General features: G+C 40.1%; 2 protein-coding genes across 6 annotated transcripts in view; one reads left to right on the top strand and one right to left on the bottom strand.

The window, feature by feature from the left end:
- The window catches only part of SVEP1 (sushi, von Willebrand factor type A, EGF and pentraxin domain containing 1), a 192,873-nt gene extending 186,124 nt beyond the window's left edge, over positions 1-6,749 (bottom strand). For 2 of the 5 annotated variants that reach the window (XM_045882897.3, XM_064579228.1), the window contains exon 1: positions 5,785-6,749. In XM_045882897.3, coding sequence (XP_045738853.2) covers positions 5,785-6,333 — 549 coding nt within the window. In that variant the 5' untranslated portion in view covers positions 6,334-6,749. Of the gene's footprint in view, positions 1-5,471; positions 5,638-5,784 lie in introns of those variants that run through there. The other 3 variants (XM_045882896.3, XM_045882895.3, XM_054509341.2) reach the window with 2 other exon arrangements.
- An 8,453-nt stretch (positions 6,750-15,202) lies between these two features.
- Positions 15,203-15,751, top strand: LOC123849412 (histone deacetylase complex subunit SAP18-like). The gene has a single exon (XM_045882003.3). The coding sequence runs from the start codon at positions 15,218-15,220 to the stop codon at positions 15,734-15,736; it is 519 nt and encodes a 172-aa protein (XP_045737959.1). The 5' UTR covers positions 15,203-15,217; the 3' UTR covers positions 15,737-15,751.
- The last annotated feature ends 718 nt before the right edge of the window (positions 15,752-16,469 follow it).

The following is a 16,469-nucleotide window of genomic DNA, read 5'->3' on the forward strand; positions in this document are numbered from 1 at the left end:
CCAATAATGATAACAGAAGCAGTAGGTGTACGTTCTTATTATTCTGCTTTATGCACTGAGGACTCTTTCAATTCATTCATTCATTCGCACTTCTAAAGTTTGGATGGGATGACAAAACAAGTTCCTACATAAGACTAAGGCAAAAGGAGAATTGTTTAAAAGCCTAAGCAGCACAAAAGAGAGAACATTTCCAGAGAGACATTTAGAAGTGTATCTTTTCAGTATTGAAACAAATTAGCTTCTGCATCAGTGAGCAATTCTTGAGACCTCTAAGTCATGCTCCAAGTTTGGATCAACTGAATCCACTGTAGATTGTATGACTCCCCTTCAATCCTTTCCCCTAAGAAAGGAAAACTCAAATCTTCCTATTCCTTCAGCATTTGGGCCATCAGAAAGCCTGCTAGAAAATGCACAACGGCTATAATTGGTCTACTGTATGATAACATAATTTTATTCGTCAGGGTTTTAATCTAGTGTCATCTCACACATCTCCAGATTTTATTAGAAAACTTAAAAACAGATCCTTTCCTCCCATAAGGCGAGAGAGCAGATTTGTCTCCTCGTAAAGGTGTGAATACATACTAGTGTGGAGATATCACAGTGATGCTCTTTCCCTAAAGCCAGCAAGAGCTGTTGCCCATCTCTTCCCAGTCTCCTGGCCATCTAAAGCTCAAATTTTTGGTGAGACAGCACATTCCTCACCAGAGGATCATATTTCTGGAACTGTGGAACGATGGAGAAAAGCAGAACTTTTTTTTCAAAGGAAGCTTCATGCTGTTTGTTTAATAGATATTTAGCAAAAGTGAAGTAGGAATGAGGGGCTCTGCTTGTATAACGACTTGAAATGCTGAAGAGGTGGACAGCCTTGCATTCATAGTGTGGCCAATCTAAAAGATGCAGTTTAGGAAAGGCAATTTATAAATACATGGTGGAGAGAAAAACTAAGAAGAAAAGTTGTTATGAAAAAGTCACTCCTTGGAAAGGAAAATCTGAAGAGCTTTCTGTTTATTTTGTAAAAGGTTTTCATGTAAGTTCAAGGTGCTAAATCTTCCTCCCATTCTACTGACTGTGTTTCTGGAAGGACCTGCGCTAACTACAGATTCACCGCTTTAGTCTTTGCACTCTTTGATGAGCGCTGGCGGATAATGTCTAAAAAGAAAAGATCTACAGTGCAGTTTATCCATTGAAATAAAGTGTGATATACTCCCCATCAAGCTGTACAATTCTGACACTGAATAAAAAAATAAAGCCCACTGTTATCTTTTTTGTTTAGTCAATCATATATGCTGAAAGCTAACAGCAAATTTCATGCTGGCAAAGGAAATTCTACATCTTGAGATTTTTTACATAAGAGGAGTAAGGTGTGTGGATTGTGAGGGGTGGTCATGGACTTGCAAACACGTATCTATGTCTATGTTATTGTGCCTTGTGTATTTGTCTGCCTGTGTTTGTGCCTGTGTATAGTGTGTGGACATTCGTTTCAAGTGGAAAAGTTTTGAAAAACTAATTTTTCTGGGGAAAGTAATTAACAACCTCAAAAATATCCCTGTGATTTTCAATTTCCCAGCTCACAAACACAGTCCGTTCCAATAATACCATTCTGCACACACATGGGAATCTGATGAACTGTCTCATTTCCCTGATGAAATGTATTAAGTTTCATATCCAAACTCAAGCTACACAGCTTACAATCTTCAAACTAATTCTGCAGTGAAATAGGCTTGCCTGATCCCCATGCAGAAACCCATATGCAAACTTCCACTAATGTCATTTTTAAACATCACTCCTCTTCTATCAATTTTCTCCCAATACCATATTTTAATTACACCTAAGAATGCTCATCAGAGGTTCCGTAAAGACACGTAAGTTTCCAGGTTAGCCAGGGACTGGGTCCAGCTGACCCTCTCCTGCACCTTCACATAATCCAAATGAGAACACCAACTTTTGAGAAGTCTCGCCTTGTTAGGTTACAAATGGATCCAGACTGAAGAACAGCACGGGGAACCTTGCTGGCAATTTCACTTTCCAAGACAGGATATAGTACTTGGAAGGAGAAAGCTGAAGACAGAGTAGGTCTTGAGGCGAGCAGTGTGTACTCGATTCATTACCCATTTAACTGTTTTGGATCAACGTACTTAGAGGCCCCAGGCAAACCTGGCCAATCCAAACAGAGGAGCTGGTATATGGCAAGTTTTTCCCTGATGCAGCAGGGTTCTTCCAGATGGAGTGGGTGGTGACATCAGGAATAAGGCCAGCCCTAGGACCTCATGAGTACTTGGAATGGGGGCCAACAGAGAACCGGATCTGCAAAACTGAACCCTGCCTGGTAAAACAGTTCAATAAAAGGGGGGCATCTTTAAGGAGTTACTTCATCTCCTAGAGGCAAAAGCTTTTCAAACTTCATAGGAAATGAAAAAAGCACAAATGAAAAGAAACATAGATTCAATCAATTGATAAAATGCTAGATGTTGTCACCATGAAGAAATTCAGAAAGCAATTTAGAAACACCTAGAAAAACTACTTGCCTCATACTTAGCAGCAGGAAGGTTAATGCCATTAAGAAGCAAAGAACAGGGCACCTGGGTGGCTCAGTGGTTAAGTGACTGCCTTTGGCTCAGGCCATGATCCCAGAGTCCTTGGATCAAGTCCCACATCAGGCTCCCTGCTCAGCGGGGAGTCTGCTTCTCCCTCTGACCCTCTCCCCTCTCATGCTCTCTCACTCTCTCTCTCAAATAAATAAATAAAATCTTAAAAAAAAAATGCAAAGAGCATTTGCTAATCAGTAAGAAAAAGAAGCACCCTCAAATAAAAAATGGATAATAATCCCAAAATATTTTAATGGATATCCAAAAAAGCAGAGCTATATATGGTCAGTAATATATGAAAAAAATGTTCAGCCTCACTAGGAAATGCAATTCCAAATGGGACTCTACTTTTCACATATAAAGTGGGGGGGCTGGGGGGTGTTCAAGTGACACTAAGCTATGTTGGCTGCATCCTAAGTACTGATCCAGGCACTGCACATAGGAGTGCAATTTGGTGCTGATTTTCTGCAGGACAACTTGGCACATGTACCAAAGGCTTTAAAAAATGGGCATACTCTTTGATGCAATAATAGCTGCCACTTTAGAAATTTGCATTGAGGCAATTATTAAAGATATGAAGAAAAATTTAGTCACATGGTGTTGTTTATAATAGCCTAAATATATAATAATGGGTATTTACATGATAAAATAAAGGCATATTCTACAGTGGAATACTATATGACTGTGAAAAATGATAAAGTAAAGGTATATTTCTTATTATGGAAAAAGACTGAAAATATGGTGGAAAAGAAAGTCAAGTTAGAAAAGAGAATGTACAATATAATCCTCTTTTGGGCAAACACTGTTTATGCATGCACAAAAACATATCTATTATTTAAACAACTGCAAAAAGTCAAGAAAGGTGTATATCACAATATTACAGTGTATTTACAGGCAATTTGTCTGATTATTTTCTATAAACCATTTATTATCAGTAAAATAAAATGTATTTAAAAAGAAAAAATGAATCAAATAGACTTTGGCAAGAATCTAGATACAGAAGATATATTCAGAAAATCAACAATGTTTCTGTACAATAAGAATAACCGTTTACAATTGAATTTGAAAAGGTGCTATTCATGGTAGCAATACTGAATAGAATATAGTTAGGCCTAAATTTGGAACTATATGCAGGACTTAATTACTAGAAATCTACAACTTTACTGAAAGAACTGGTTATATATAGACATATTTTTGACTTAGGGAGAACTATTATTATAAAATATAAGTAATCCACAATTTAATTTGATATTTTCTCTATTGAAATCAAAATCCTGGTTGCTTTCATTTGAAATATGTGAAAATGAATTAAAAATTCATATTAAGTAATAAATACATAAGAATTGATTTCAAAGGGATAAGAAAAAGGGAGAATTTGCACTGCCAGATATTTAAATATATTGTAAAGTTATAATTAAATCGCTTTTGCAAAGCTTAAAAATAATAAACAGATAAGACAAATTAATAGAAAGTCAGAAGATCAAATACCCATAAGCATTTAGTGGATGATAAAAGTGGCATTCGATTAAATTGGAAAAGGATGGATAGCTTTCAAGCAAATGATACGAGGACAACTTGTTAACTATTTACTAAAAAATAAAATAGATATCTTCGTCATACCATACACTAAAATAAGTTCCAGATGAATTATACTGTTAAATGGAAAACCATTTCTCCAATTTGGGAAATGAAAAGGCCATTCTAAGAATATAAGCAAATATGGGATCTTAAGGTCAATGTTTAATAGATTTGAATATGTTACATCATATAGCAACACTGCAATAAACAAAAGTAAAAGGCAGTGACCTGGAAAAACATTTGCAGCACATACAAATAGGAGTTACTAGTCTTACTATATAAAGAGCTTTTACAAATCAATAAGGAAAAAAAACTAACATATACTGTCGGTGCAAAATGGGCAAAAATTATGACCAGGTAAGTATCAAAGGAAAAATACAAATGCCCAGTAAATGTACTGAAAAATATTCATCCTCAATAAAACTAAAAATGTGAATTTGCTGAAATGATACCTCTATTCAACTATGAAATTGGCAAAGATATTTAAAATAATAGTACACGTTATTGGTGACCATATGGCAAACTTAACTGCTGTGATACTCTGCTGGTGGGAATGTAAATTTGCATGACCCTCCAAGGGAGAATTGGACAATGTGTATCAAGAAGCTTACAAATGTTCATATTCTTAAATCAGGAACCTCTTAGAAATTCTTCCTAAGGAAGTAATCAACAGGGTGCACAAATATTTGTGTTTACCATAACTTAGTTAATAAAAACCCTAAGTGTCCAATAACAGGTGACAGGTAAATTAAATGACGGTGTATGTATTCAATGGAATAGTATGCAGCTAGTGTAGATATCCAATAGCTATATTAGATGTATAATATACTAGTGTAGATCATTTTTGATATAACAAATGAAAAATGTAGGCTACAAAACAGCAAGACACCACTTGGGTGAAAAGTATGCACATATGCATATTGAGCGACTGTTCAACAACATGTAAACAGTGGTTTTTTAAGGGTGATGGGGTCATAGTCCCCCCCTTTTCCTCCTTCCTGTTTCATTCATTCCACAAATACTGGCATGCTGGTATGTGTCAGACATTTCTGTGTATTCCAAATTTTCTTCCACTGAATATGTGTTACTTGGTAATCAGAAAAAGTTAAATTATGTAAAAGTCCATCCTCTAAAACGGGCTTCCTCTTCTAGATGCTAAAAATCCTATAAAGGTCTCAGTAAAAATAAGAAACGCATGCAGTGAAATGCGTATCAAAAGCATACAATAACACAAAAAGGAATTGAGGAACTCCTCAGTTCGCTCTACGTCTTACCTTTAGAGACACTTCATAACGCACACTCACTCACCTGTTCCAGCTCGGACACGGCCTGTCCCTACACGTGTGAACGTGGACCGCCTCTTAAGGACCCCTTCCTAAGACGGCCCTCAGAGGAGACCGCTGTGAGGAGCCTGCCATCTCGCTAAGCGGTTAAAATCCATCACCCGCCGCGACCCTCAACAATAGGAAGGTAGGTAAGACTCTGATTCTGTGCACTGGGACTTGACGTGGGCAGGCTGCGGCTTGCCCGAGGGTGAACCCCGGGTTGGAGGTGAGCCCGCAGCAAAGGATGGGCAGGGCCGGGGGACGAGGGCCGGAGCCGCGAGGGGCGGGCGCCTTACCGCGGCTTGCTGGAAGGCGCCCTTGGTGTAGGTGCCGCCGCCGCGGTAGGTGATGGCCGGGATCTCGCGGCTGAGCAGCGCGCACTTGTGCTGGTGCGCGCGGCGGTGGGAGATGTAATCGACGCGCGGCACCACGTTGTTCTTGGACGAGAAGGTCACGATGGCCACGCGCGTGGCCGTGGGCACCACGGGGAAGTCGGACAGCAGCTTGCGGACGAACTTGAGCTCGCTGAGGAAGTTGGCTTGGCCCACGCTGGACGACTCGTCCACCAGGAAGACGAGCTCCAGGCGCTCGCTGAGCTCGCGCAGCAGCCGCACGCGCCGCCGGAACGCCTGGCCCAGCCGCTCCACTTTGCTCTCCGCCGCGTCCTCGCCGGGCGCGGGCGGCGCGGGCGGCGCGGGCGGCGCGGGCAGCCGCCCCGGGGCTCCGGGCGCGGTCTCGGGGAAGAGGCGGAAGCTGAAATTGCGCGACGGGGACATCTGCTGAAAGGTCGCCCAGCCCGAAACGAGCGCCAGACCCCAGCAGCAAAAGGCCAGGCGCGGCCACATCGCGCTGGAGACGGAGCGGCCGGCCCGGAGCGCAGGCGTCGGCCCCGGCGCGGAGACACGCTCGGCCGCCCGGCTCGCGGAGGGGAGTGCGCGGCGCGGGCGCGGGGCGGCGGTCGGAGCCTCGGCGCCCTCCTGGCCCAGCCTGGGACACGAGCGGACTCCCGCGGCTCCGGGGCTCGCAGGGAAAGGCGCGCGCGCTCTACCCCCCGCGCTCTCGCCCTTTTTCTTCCCTCTCTCCTCCTCCCTCTCTCCCCGAAGCCTATAAAATGTTTGAAGGAAAGGGGGCAGTCAAGAAAAATCTCCCGCGTCCCTCCTTCTCCCTCTCTTCCTCCTCTCTCTGTCTCTCCCGCTCCCCTCTCCTCTCTCCGTCCTCTATCTCTGCCTCTATCTCTCTCCTCCCCCTCTCATTCTCCTCCCGGGATCAGGCCAAAGACTCGGAGATTCCATGACACCAGAACCCCGCGTCTGTCAGGCTGTCAACATTCCCGCAGCAAGCGCACCAGCGCCGAAGCCCTGATTGATCCCATATGTCTGGCAGGAGCTGCAGAGGAATTCACTGGAGATGGATCCAGATACCGAGAGTGCCACAGTAATTGGAAACACTTTGTAGAGGAAAACACACACGGACTGGCCAGCGAGTTGAAAGCATCCTTTGAAAACTGCTTGCTCACCTTTTGTGTCTCTTTTTACCCCCTCCGGTGCCCCCACAACCCTCACCAAATAGATGTTTGACTTTCCTGGTGGGGATTTCTGATCAGTGGTGTGTGTGTGTGTGTGTGTGTGTGTGTGTGTGTGTGTAGACTCTTCAGGGCCCCCTCAGACCACACCATGTAGGGATTGCATCTACCCCTATGCATCGCATGGGGATGATTTGTCCTGCTGCTTCATCCATGCATTTATTTATTCACTCGTTTGTTCACTCCTTCATTCATTCAACAAATATCTTTGAGCACCTATTATGTGCCAGGACACCAGGAATATAATGAGGGACAAAAATTGCCATGGATCTTGTCCCCAGGGAACTTACAGGGTAACAAGTGAGGTGACCCTTAGCCAGATATTCCACAAACGATATATATAATTATAGCCCTCAATGCTAAGTTCTATGAAGGAGATCTTAGGTAGACAGACTTGACCTTGAAGAGGTCAGGGAAACCTTCTCTAAGAACGTTTGTGTTGGAATCTGAAGAATGAGTAGTGGTCTTTATCTCAAGTCCCTTCTCATGTGTTTGTGTCTGTTTCAAAAGGCAAGACCCATAGAGGTGTATTTCCTTGACGTTGAGTGGTACCTGGCACATAGCTATTGTGAAACACAAGTTGCCACCTGGGTGTCGTTTTTCCAAAGCAAGATCCCAAAAGTAAAAGCACACTTTGCATTAGAGGCAAGGACCTCGGTTAAAATATTCCAGCTAGGAGTCAGGAGTCTTGTGTAGAAAGGCCCCTGCAGTTACTAAACCACCAAAACTAAGTTACTTCCAATCCTTGGCATCAGTTTCTGCATCTATTTCACAATGGAATTCAATGATCTTCAAGTTTCCTCTATCTCTAGTATCAGATGATTTAATTCCATCTATATTTAATGGAATTCCTTCACTGAGTAATATCACAGTGTATTGGTTGAAATGTTAGGGTTCTGGAATCAGTTTGCCTGGGATGAAATCTCAGCTCTGCCACTCACTAATTATATGACCTTGACATCAGTTTGCTTATCTGTAAAATGGAGTAATAATAATAGTCTGGTACGGTGACTGTGACAACTTATTCCCAGAAACCTAAAGTTCTTAGGACAGGGCCTAGAATATAATGTGTCTTCTATAAATGCTGATTCTATCATCACCACCTTCAATCATGAACGTTCTTCAAACTCTTATTTTTCTACAATATTTATTGACCACCTATCATATGCCAGAATGTTAGATCCTGAGGTTTTCAAGTTGACTAAGACTCAGTTCCAATCCTCCAGAAGTTCAAAGGATATCAGAAGAGAATATAATTTGCAAACATTTACAAAGCAGTAAGATGACTGTAGGAATGGAGAAGGGGGAGCAAGAAGGAGAAAAGTCTAAATCCTCCTGGGGAATAAGCAAGACCTTGTTTGAGCTGAGACTTTAAAAAAAAAGAGAGAGTTTTTCCAAATTTTATCTACTCTGTGTTATTTCAAACACATCATTAAGAGCTAACATTTCAGGACTTGAATGTGCCAGGCACCATGGCAACTACGATGTGTACTAGCTCATGTGTACTCCACAAAACTCCAGGGAGGTAGACAATTGCTCTAGGACTCTTTGGTTGCAAGCAATAGGCACCCAACTTCTCCTCATTTAAACAAAAGGGGATTTCTTGGCTCACATAACTAAACTGGGGAAAGGGCAGGGGTGGAGCTGGTCTCAAAAAGTCTTGGAAAGGAAATCAAGAACTACCTAGATCTTCCATTTTTCTCTCCCTTATGCTTCTCTTTGCATGTTAGATTTGGTCTCTACTTTCAGATTTATGATCCGAGAAGGAAAGACTCTTCTCCTTAAGTTTAAAAAGTTATCAAAACAAAACCCACCATGACCTTAAAGAAGGACTCCACTAGAGCAGGCATGGGTTATATGCCCATCCCTTAGCCCACTCTGTGATTGAGGGGATGGGCCATCATAATTGTCCTAAGTGAGCTCATATGCTCACAAAGCAGTGATGAAGGCTTTTTGAGGTATTTGGCATGGGCCTAGGCACATTTAAAGCTCCCTGGATAATTCCAACACATGCCCTCAGGGTGAGCGCATAAGCCAATATGTCATTGTGTACTTGCAATGGGCTAACAGTCAGGACTACGTTCATCATCCTCATGGTAAGGCAGTGGGGATGTAGAGAACATTATTAAGACTGCAGCACCAATCTCAGCACTACGCTGCAGAGCTAGCTAGCGTACTATACTCTCTAGTCTAAAGTAGTGGTTCTTAATGGGGGTTGACTTTGCCGGGAACATTGGGCAAAATTTGGAAATATTCGGGGGGAGAGCAGTGTTACTAGTTATCTACTGTACAGGCCAGAAATGCAACCAAACATCCTAGAATTCACCGGAGAGCCCCCACCACAAAGAATCATCCAGACCAACATGTCCATAGCACCAAGGCTCAGAAACCCTGGCTTAACCCCAATAAATGACAGACACAGAAAATGATAAACTTTCACAATACCCAAAAACTAAGACTGAGAAGCAACCAAAAGGCACTGAAGTGGAAACTAGAGCTAAACTGAGGGGGAAAAATTACATATTTAAAATATCCAGGATACAATTAAAAATTACCATATAAAAAAAGAAATCACAACTTGCATTGGAAAAGATGGTAGATATTATGACTATATAATTGGAATTACATCACAAAGACTTTAAAGAAGATATCATACAAATGTCACAACAATTATAAACATTCTTGAAACAAATGGAAAAATAGATTGATGAGACATCAGGAATTAAGTCAGGTAAATGGAAGTAGAGCAGGAAATTTTTTTGGATTCCATGTATGCTGGGAATGGTGTCATGTTTTAAAATCTGTAACAGTGTTAGCTAATCACAGGACAGGCAGTAATGACAGGAGGAAGATGCCCCCTTGTGACTGCATTCTATAAGAGTATCTTTTTGTTGTAAGTTTAACAAAGATAAGATAGTCTCCCACATACAGAGGTTGGAAAAGTAAACCACCCTGTATGTTTCTTTAAGTAGAATTACCTGAAGATGGAGTTTAGGATAGAAAAGCCCTGGCAGTAGACATTGCAAACAATTAAAAAGCCATATGTGTAAGTAAATGTTGCAAATCTAGTTACAATACTATATACAGATTGAAAAAAGTTTAAATGCACATTTTTTATGTGTTTTATCTCATTTAATCCTGCCATAAATCCTGCAATAAATATCATGGTCACTCCATTTTTGTAGGTGAAGTAATAGAACTTATAAAGGTGCCCTCACAGAATCTAGAAATATGAATGGTTTATTGCATTACCTTTTGATACATGACATGTTCAACGTGCTGTGCTTTGGCAGGAGTGCAATCTTGCAGTGAGGTGGCACATTAAGGTATCATTTGTGTCAATCTCTGCATTCCTATCTATGATTTCTGCCCTCAGATAAGTTAGTATATGATTTCCACAGGATAAACCTGAGCCTTTAACAAGCACCAGAGGAAGGAATCAAAGGAGTTCTGATCTGGTAGTCACCTCCACACAACCCCATCAGCCAATCTGGTTCTGGAAATTATCCAACGAGTCCCTTGGGGTGGTGTGCCAGCCTGTTGGAACCGCTCCAGGCACCCCACCCCAAGTCTGTCATGTGCGGGCACTAACAGGTCATTTGACATGATGAAATTCATCTCTTCAGACATGTAGCTTCAAAGAAAATGGCCCCAAGACATGAGCTTTGCAGAGGTCACATCACACCATCACCCTTGCCTTGTGTTTGGGTGGTTGAAGTCCAGTGGAAGTTGTCTCCTGACCCAACACAGTATCTACTATTTGTTGGCCTCCTTGGTCAAATGAAAAGTAGCGTGGTCTCAAAACAACCTTGGGAAAAGCAGGTGTTTTTTATCCAGGAGACCCGAGCACCAGGAGCACATTTCCAAACAACAACTGGGGTTATCCTTGGCTAAACTTTGCAGGATTTGCATCTTGAACTGGCGAAAGGCACATGTGTTGAGAATTTTACACGTGGTACTGTCAGGGACCCCAAGCTTCTAGAATGCTCTGTAGGCTGACTTTTTTCAGGCTGGCCATTATGATCACAGTGACCATTTCCTTTACTTCTTCCCGAAACAGTCATCCACAAAGGAGTGTGCCCCACACATTGCCTGTATTCTTGAATTTGTGAACCAGCTTTCCAAAGGTGCATGGGAGATACTAGTTCTTCCAGAAGGACATGCATGGAAGGACTCTTTAGATCCACTGATAGGACCAGCCCTTGTGTCCACTCAAAAGTAGCAGCTTAATGTGTTCATCTTTCATCATCTTCAATCTGTAAAAAATAAAGGAGTACCATCTGTGTTTCCAGATATTACATCCAAGGTCAAAGCTTCAACCAAACTCTGTGATTTCCAGCATAATTCTAGAGGTTGCTCTGCTGATAACAAATAATAATGACGGTGAAAGTCTTAAAAAGGCATGTTCTATCTCTTTTCCTTCTCCTACCAGTGAGTGAAATACAAAAGGATCAGTAAAGATAACTAATTTCCTATTGACAAAGTATACCACCACCACTCTCATTTGGAGGCAGCTCTAACTATGGTTACTTTATAAATTTTATTTTATTTTATTTTATTTTAAGATTTTATTTATTTGACAGAGAGAGAGAGATAGTGAGAGCAGGAACACAAGCAGGGGGAGTGGGAGAGGGAGAAGCAGGCTCCCTGCCGAGCAGGGAGCCCAATGCGGGGCTTGATCCCAGCACCCTGGGATCATGACCTGAGCCGAAGGCAGACACTTAACAACTGAGCCACCCAGGCGCCCCTATAAATTTTATTTTTTAAGATTATCATACAGTAAAATTGACTTCACGTGTGTAGTTTCATGGATTCAGACACCTATAACAGATTCATGTAACTACAACCACAATTAGTATACCGCATGGGTCCATTCACTCCTAAAAACTCCCCCTGTAGTTATGCCCTCTCCTGACTCCTAACCCCCAGGCAACCCACTTATCTGTTCTATAATACTATGGTTTTGTCTTTTTAAGGATCATATAAATGAATCATACAGTATGTATTTTTTTTGAGACTTTTTTTGTTTTTTGGTTTTTTACTTAGCATAATAACTTTGAGATTCTTCTGAGTTTGTGTACAGGTTTTTGTGTAAACTTAAGATTTCATTTATTTAGGCTAAATACCCAAGGATGGAATTACTAGATCATATGGCAAAAGTATACTTAATGTTATAAGAAACTGCCCCAATGTTTTCAGAGTAGTACACGTACCATTTCTCATTCATGATAGAAATAGAAATGTGTGAGAGTTCTAGCAGCTACGCATCCCATCCAACATTTGGTATTGTGTGTGTTGGAGGGGGGGTCTGTATTTTATATATATCACCATTCAAATACGTATGTAGTGGTATCTCATCATGGTTTTAATTTGCATTTCCAAATGGTTAGTGATGTTGAACATCTTACTCTTTCTTCATTCCTGAAATTGTGAGTTTCCTGCTGTCTGAAGAACTGTTACAAATTTTTGTAGAGCAGATCTACTGGTACAAATCCTCTCAGTTGTCTTTCATCTGAAAATGTGTTTATTTCATCCTAATTCCTAAAGGAAATTTTGCTGAAGATGTATATCTACAGACAGATACAGATTATATAAAGACCTATAAATATATGTAGGTAGATCAATAGATATACTTACATGTATAATTATAAAATTATGTGTAATTGTAGATTGATAGTCCTCCCCCTTTCTCTATTGCCTTGAGTCTACTATTGGGCCCAATTAATGTATTTTCTATTTGCTGGAATAATCTATTTTTCCATTTGTTTCAAGAGTGTTTATAATTGTTGTGACATTTGTATGATATCTTCTTTAAAGTCTTTGCGATGTAATTCCAATTATATAATCATAATATCTACCATCTTTTCCAATGCAAGTTGTGATTTCTTTTTTTATATGGTAATTTTTAATTGTATCCTGGATATTTTAAATATGTTATGCGATTCTGGATCTTGTTTAAATCCCTTAGAAAGTGTTGATGTTTTCATTTTAGTTGGCAGTTAACCTGAGAAGTTTCAGGTCACAAGATCCAATGAGCCTTTTGTGGGTGTTAGTTCCAATGTTAGTTCAGATTTCAAAGTTTTTGCAATGCTATTAGGCCTTCTCCTATGTGTGAGCTCCCCAGTGGGCAATCTGGAACCTGGGTGGCATTCAGTTACTAATCAAGATCAAATCCATGCATGAGCAGCCAAGAAGATCCCAAGCCCTTTGCTTCCCATGACCTCCCCATTATATTCCTAATTTCTGGGGCTCCCCCTTTTCAATCCTCTACCCAAAAAGCTGATAATTTACTCTGCTCTCCTGCACACTCCTGGGACTACAACTGCATTTGGGCCAAATGGCAGGAGGACAGAAAGGTTTCCCCACATCTTCCTGGATTTACAACTCTGTTGGTTAGAGAGGAATGTTCTTCCTCCAAGATTTGGCTCCTGCAAATTCTGGTTGCACTGCAGCCTCTGCAATTATGCAGCTGTTAGGAGATTGCCTGAGGTTTGGGAAGTATGAAAGCAGAGAGAGGAAAAACAAACACGCTTTGTCTCTGCATCAATGTCTGCCTACTTCGGGGTTTCAGACTGTTGCATTCAACCCTGGGGAATCCTGGAGGGGAAGAAAATGGTAAACTCATTGCTCGCATTTTGAATTCCGATCTTCTTCCCCAAGTCCCTTGCTACTATTAATTTTCTGAGTCCTCAAAGAGTGGCTCCATGCCTCCTGTATAGATTTTATAGCTGTATTCAGGGGAAGAGACAGGGTGGAGTAAACTTATTCCATCTTGCACAGAATTGGAATCATTACTTTATATTTTGAATAACAACTTTATTTTCCTCCATTACTCTCCCAAGGTTATCTGTTCATTTAAAGTTTTATATATTTTCTTAAGAAAGTTTTAGTAATTAACATTTTCTTAGGAAATTGTCCTTAATTTAAATGTAAATTTAAAAATTTATTAACAGAGATTTAAGTAGCATGCATTTCCAATTATGGTATTTTCTTCTACATGTATGGTGTCATTTAGTTTCTTTCCAATATTATATATGGCTCATTTTACTTTTTTTCTCTTGATTACTTGCATGAACATTTTATCTATTGTGCTTTTAGAGACCCAACACTTGGACTTTTTGTTTTCTGATACATTAACATATGCTTTTACCCTGAACAATTTCTTTTGTAGTTCCTTGACTTGAATCCTTTGTTCATTTATTTTTATTTATTCCGCTTTTTAAACAGAGCTCTTAAAAATATCATTTTCCACTGAGTCTAGCTTTAGCTAAATCTTACGTGTAGTGCATGATTATTTTCTAAACATCCTATAATTGGACTTTTATTTCCTCTTTGGCCCAGAAATTATTGAAGTGGGTGATTTATTTTATTTTATTTTTATGTTATTATTTTAACTCCAAGTGTTTGTTTATACATTTTGTTAACCTATTTTAAAATTAATTCCCAGGTTTACTTCATTGAGGCCATAGAACAGGTCTGTTCTTATTGAAATCTTCTATGATCTAATATATGTCATTAGGTTTTGAGACATTTTTAGTTGTAAGATATAAATTCCTCTCTTATAAATCAGTTCTACTGTATACATTATCTAAGTGCTCTATATCCTTGTTCACTTTAATCTATCCCATCTGTTCAAGACTGAAAGTGTGTTAAACTCTGGTACAGTCATTCTTTGACAATTTATACTTACATTTTTAGCTTTGCTTTACATTTTTGTGATATATTAAGTTTTATGCATAAATGTTCAGAACAGTGAATAAAGAAACACTCATTAACAAGGTAACTTCAAACTTTAGCAACATAAAATTAGCCTTTACTCATTTAGCATATTTTCTTTGAACTTTACTATGTCTGGATGACTCCTCAGCTTTATTATAATTATTACTATTATTATATTATTATTATCAATATCACTATTTTCAGTTTGCTTGCTATTTCCTTACTTAGTCTTTTTTATCCCCTCTTTTAGGCTGTCTCTATTCAATATGCCTTAGGAGGATATTAGATTTCTGATGGACTTAAGAGACAAATATAAGTTAAATCATAAATAAGACAGAAGAATATACAGATGAACATTTATAAGATTTCAGAGCAGGAAAGAATGTTTTAAATATGCAAACAAAAGACAAAACCACGGATTCGTTCTCATGCTCGCTGCAGGGGTCGGAGGTCAGAGCGAGCGCCTCGCGGGCCATAGGAGGAAGACGGCGGTGGAGTCGCGCGTTACCCAGGAGGAAATTAAGAAGGAGCCGGAGAAACCGATCGATCGGGAGAAAACGTGCCCGCTGTTGCTGCGTGTTTTCACCACCAATAACGGCCGCCACCACCGAATGGACGAGTTTTCCCGCGGAAACGTACCGTCCAGCGAGCTACAGATCTACACTTGGATGGATGCAACTTTGAAAGAGTTGACTAGTTTAGTAAAAGAAGTCTACCCAGAAGCTAGAAAGAAGGGCACACACTTCAATTTTGCAATTGTTTTTACAGATCCTAAAAGGCCTGGCTATCGAGTAAAGGAGATTGGCAGCACCATGTCTGGGAGGAAGGGGACTGATGACTCCATGACCCTGCAGTCGCAGAAGTTCCAAATAGGAGACTATCTGGAAATAGCAATCACACCTCCAAATCGGGCACCACCTCCTTCAGGGTGCATGAGACCATATTAAATTTTATTTACTATTTCTTGAATTATTTTTCATTCAGTTATGTAAAATAAATTATTTTTCTTCCCCTCAAAAAAAAAAAAGACAAAACCACGAAGAGAAACATTAATTAATTTGATCACATAGCAATTAACACTTTTATTCATCATAAAATATCATTAAACAAATTAGAAGGAAAAAGACAGATTGGAAAATGGCAGAAGAAATCTTGTTATCCTTATATATAAAGCACTCTTGTAAGTCTACATTAGCAAGACAACTGAAAATATGGACAAAGAAAATGGAAAAGCAATTCACAAAAGAATAAATACAGATGGACACCAAGCATATGAAAAACCATTCAAACACATTTTTAATTGTGGAACTTGGCATTATAATAAAAACAAGAAACTTTTTTCTTTGCATTTCACGTTGGCAAGAATTACTGAATATATATTCAGCCCTAGACTGGCTAAGGCTGAGTAGCAGACACAAAGCACATGTGTTTCTATTCTTCCATCCCTCATCGAAGTGAAACATCACTAATTTATCTTAGCATTCTTTGCTGCTGGGCCCACATGTGGTCTTACAGTCCTTCTCATAAAGGAGTGCCAGGTCACCACTACTAATTAATCGATGCTGGTACTCCAGATGGAATCTATCTGCCATTCCTAAAGTTTGATGAAAGTGGGGCTGCTATACATGCTTAGCCTTGGCAGCCTGATTCAATAATACGATTTTTTAAAAAATTACAATA

This window comes from Mirounga angustirostris, unplaced genomic scaffold (assembly GCF_029215605.1).
Source record: "Mirounga angustirostris isolate CCGP_5_RB_7025 unplaced genomic scaffold, mMirAng1.0.hap1 SCAF_15, whole genome shotgun sequence".
NCBI lineage: Eukaryota > Metazoa > Chordata > Mammalia > Carnivora > Phocidae > Mirounga > Mirounga angustirostris.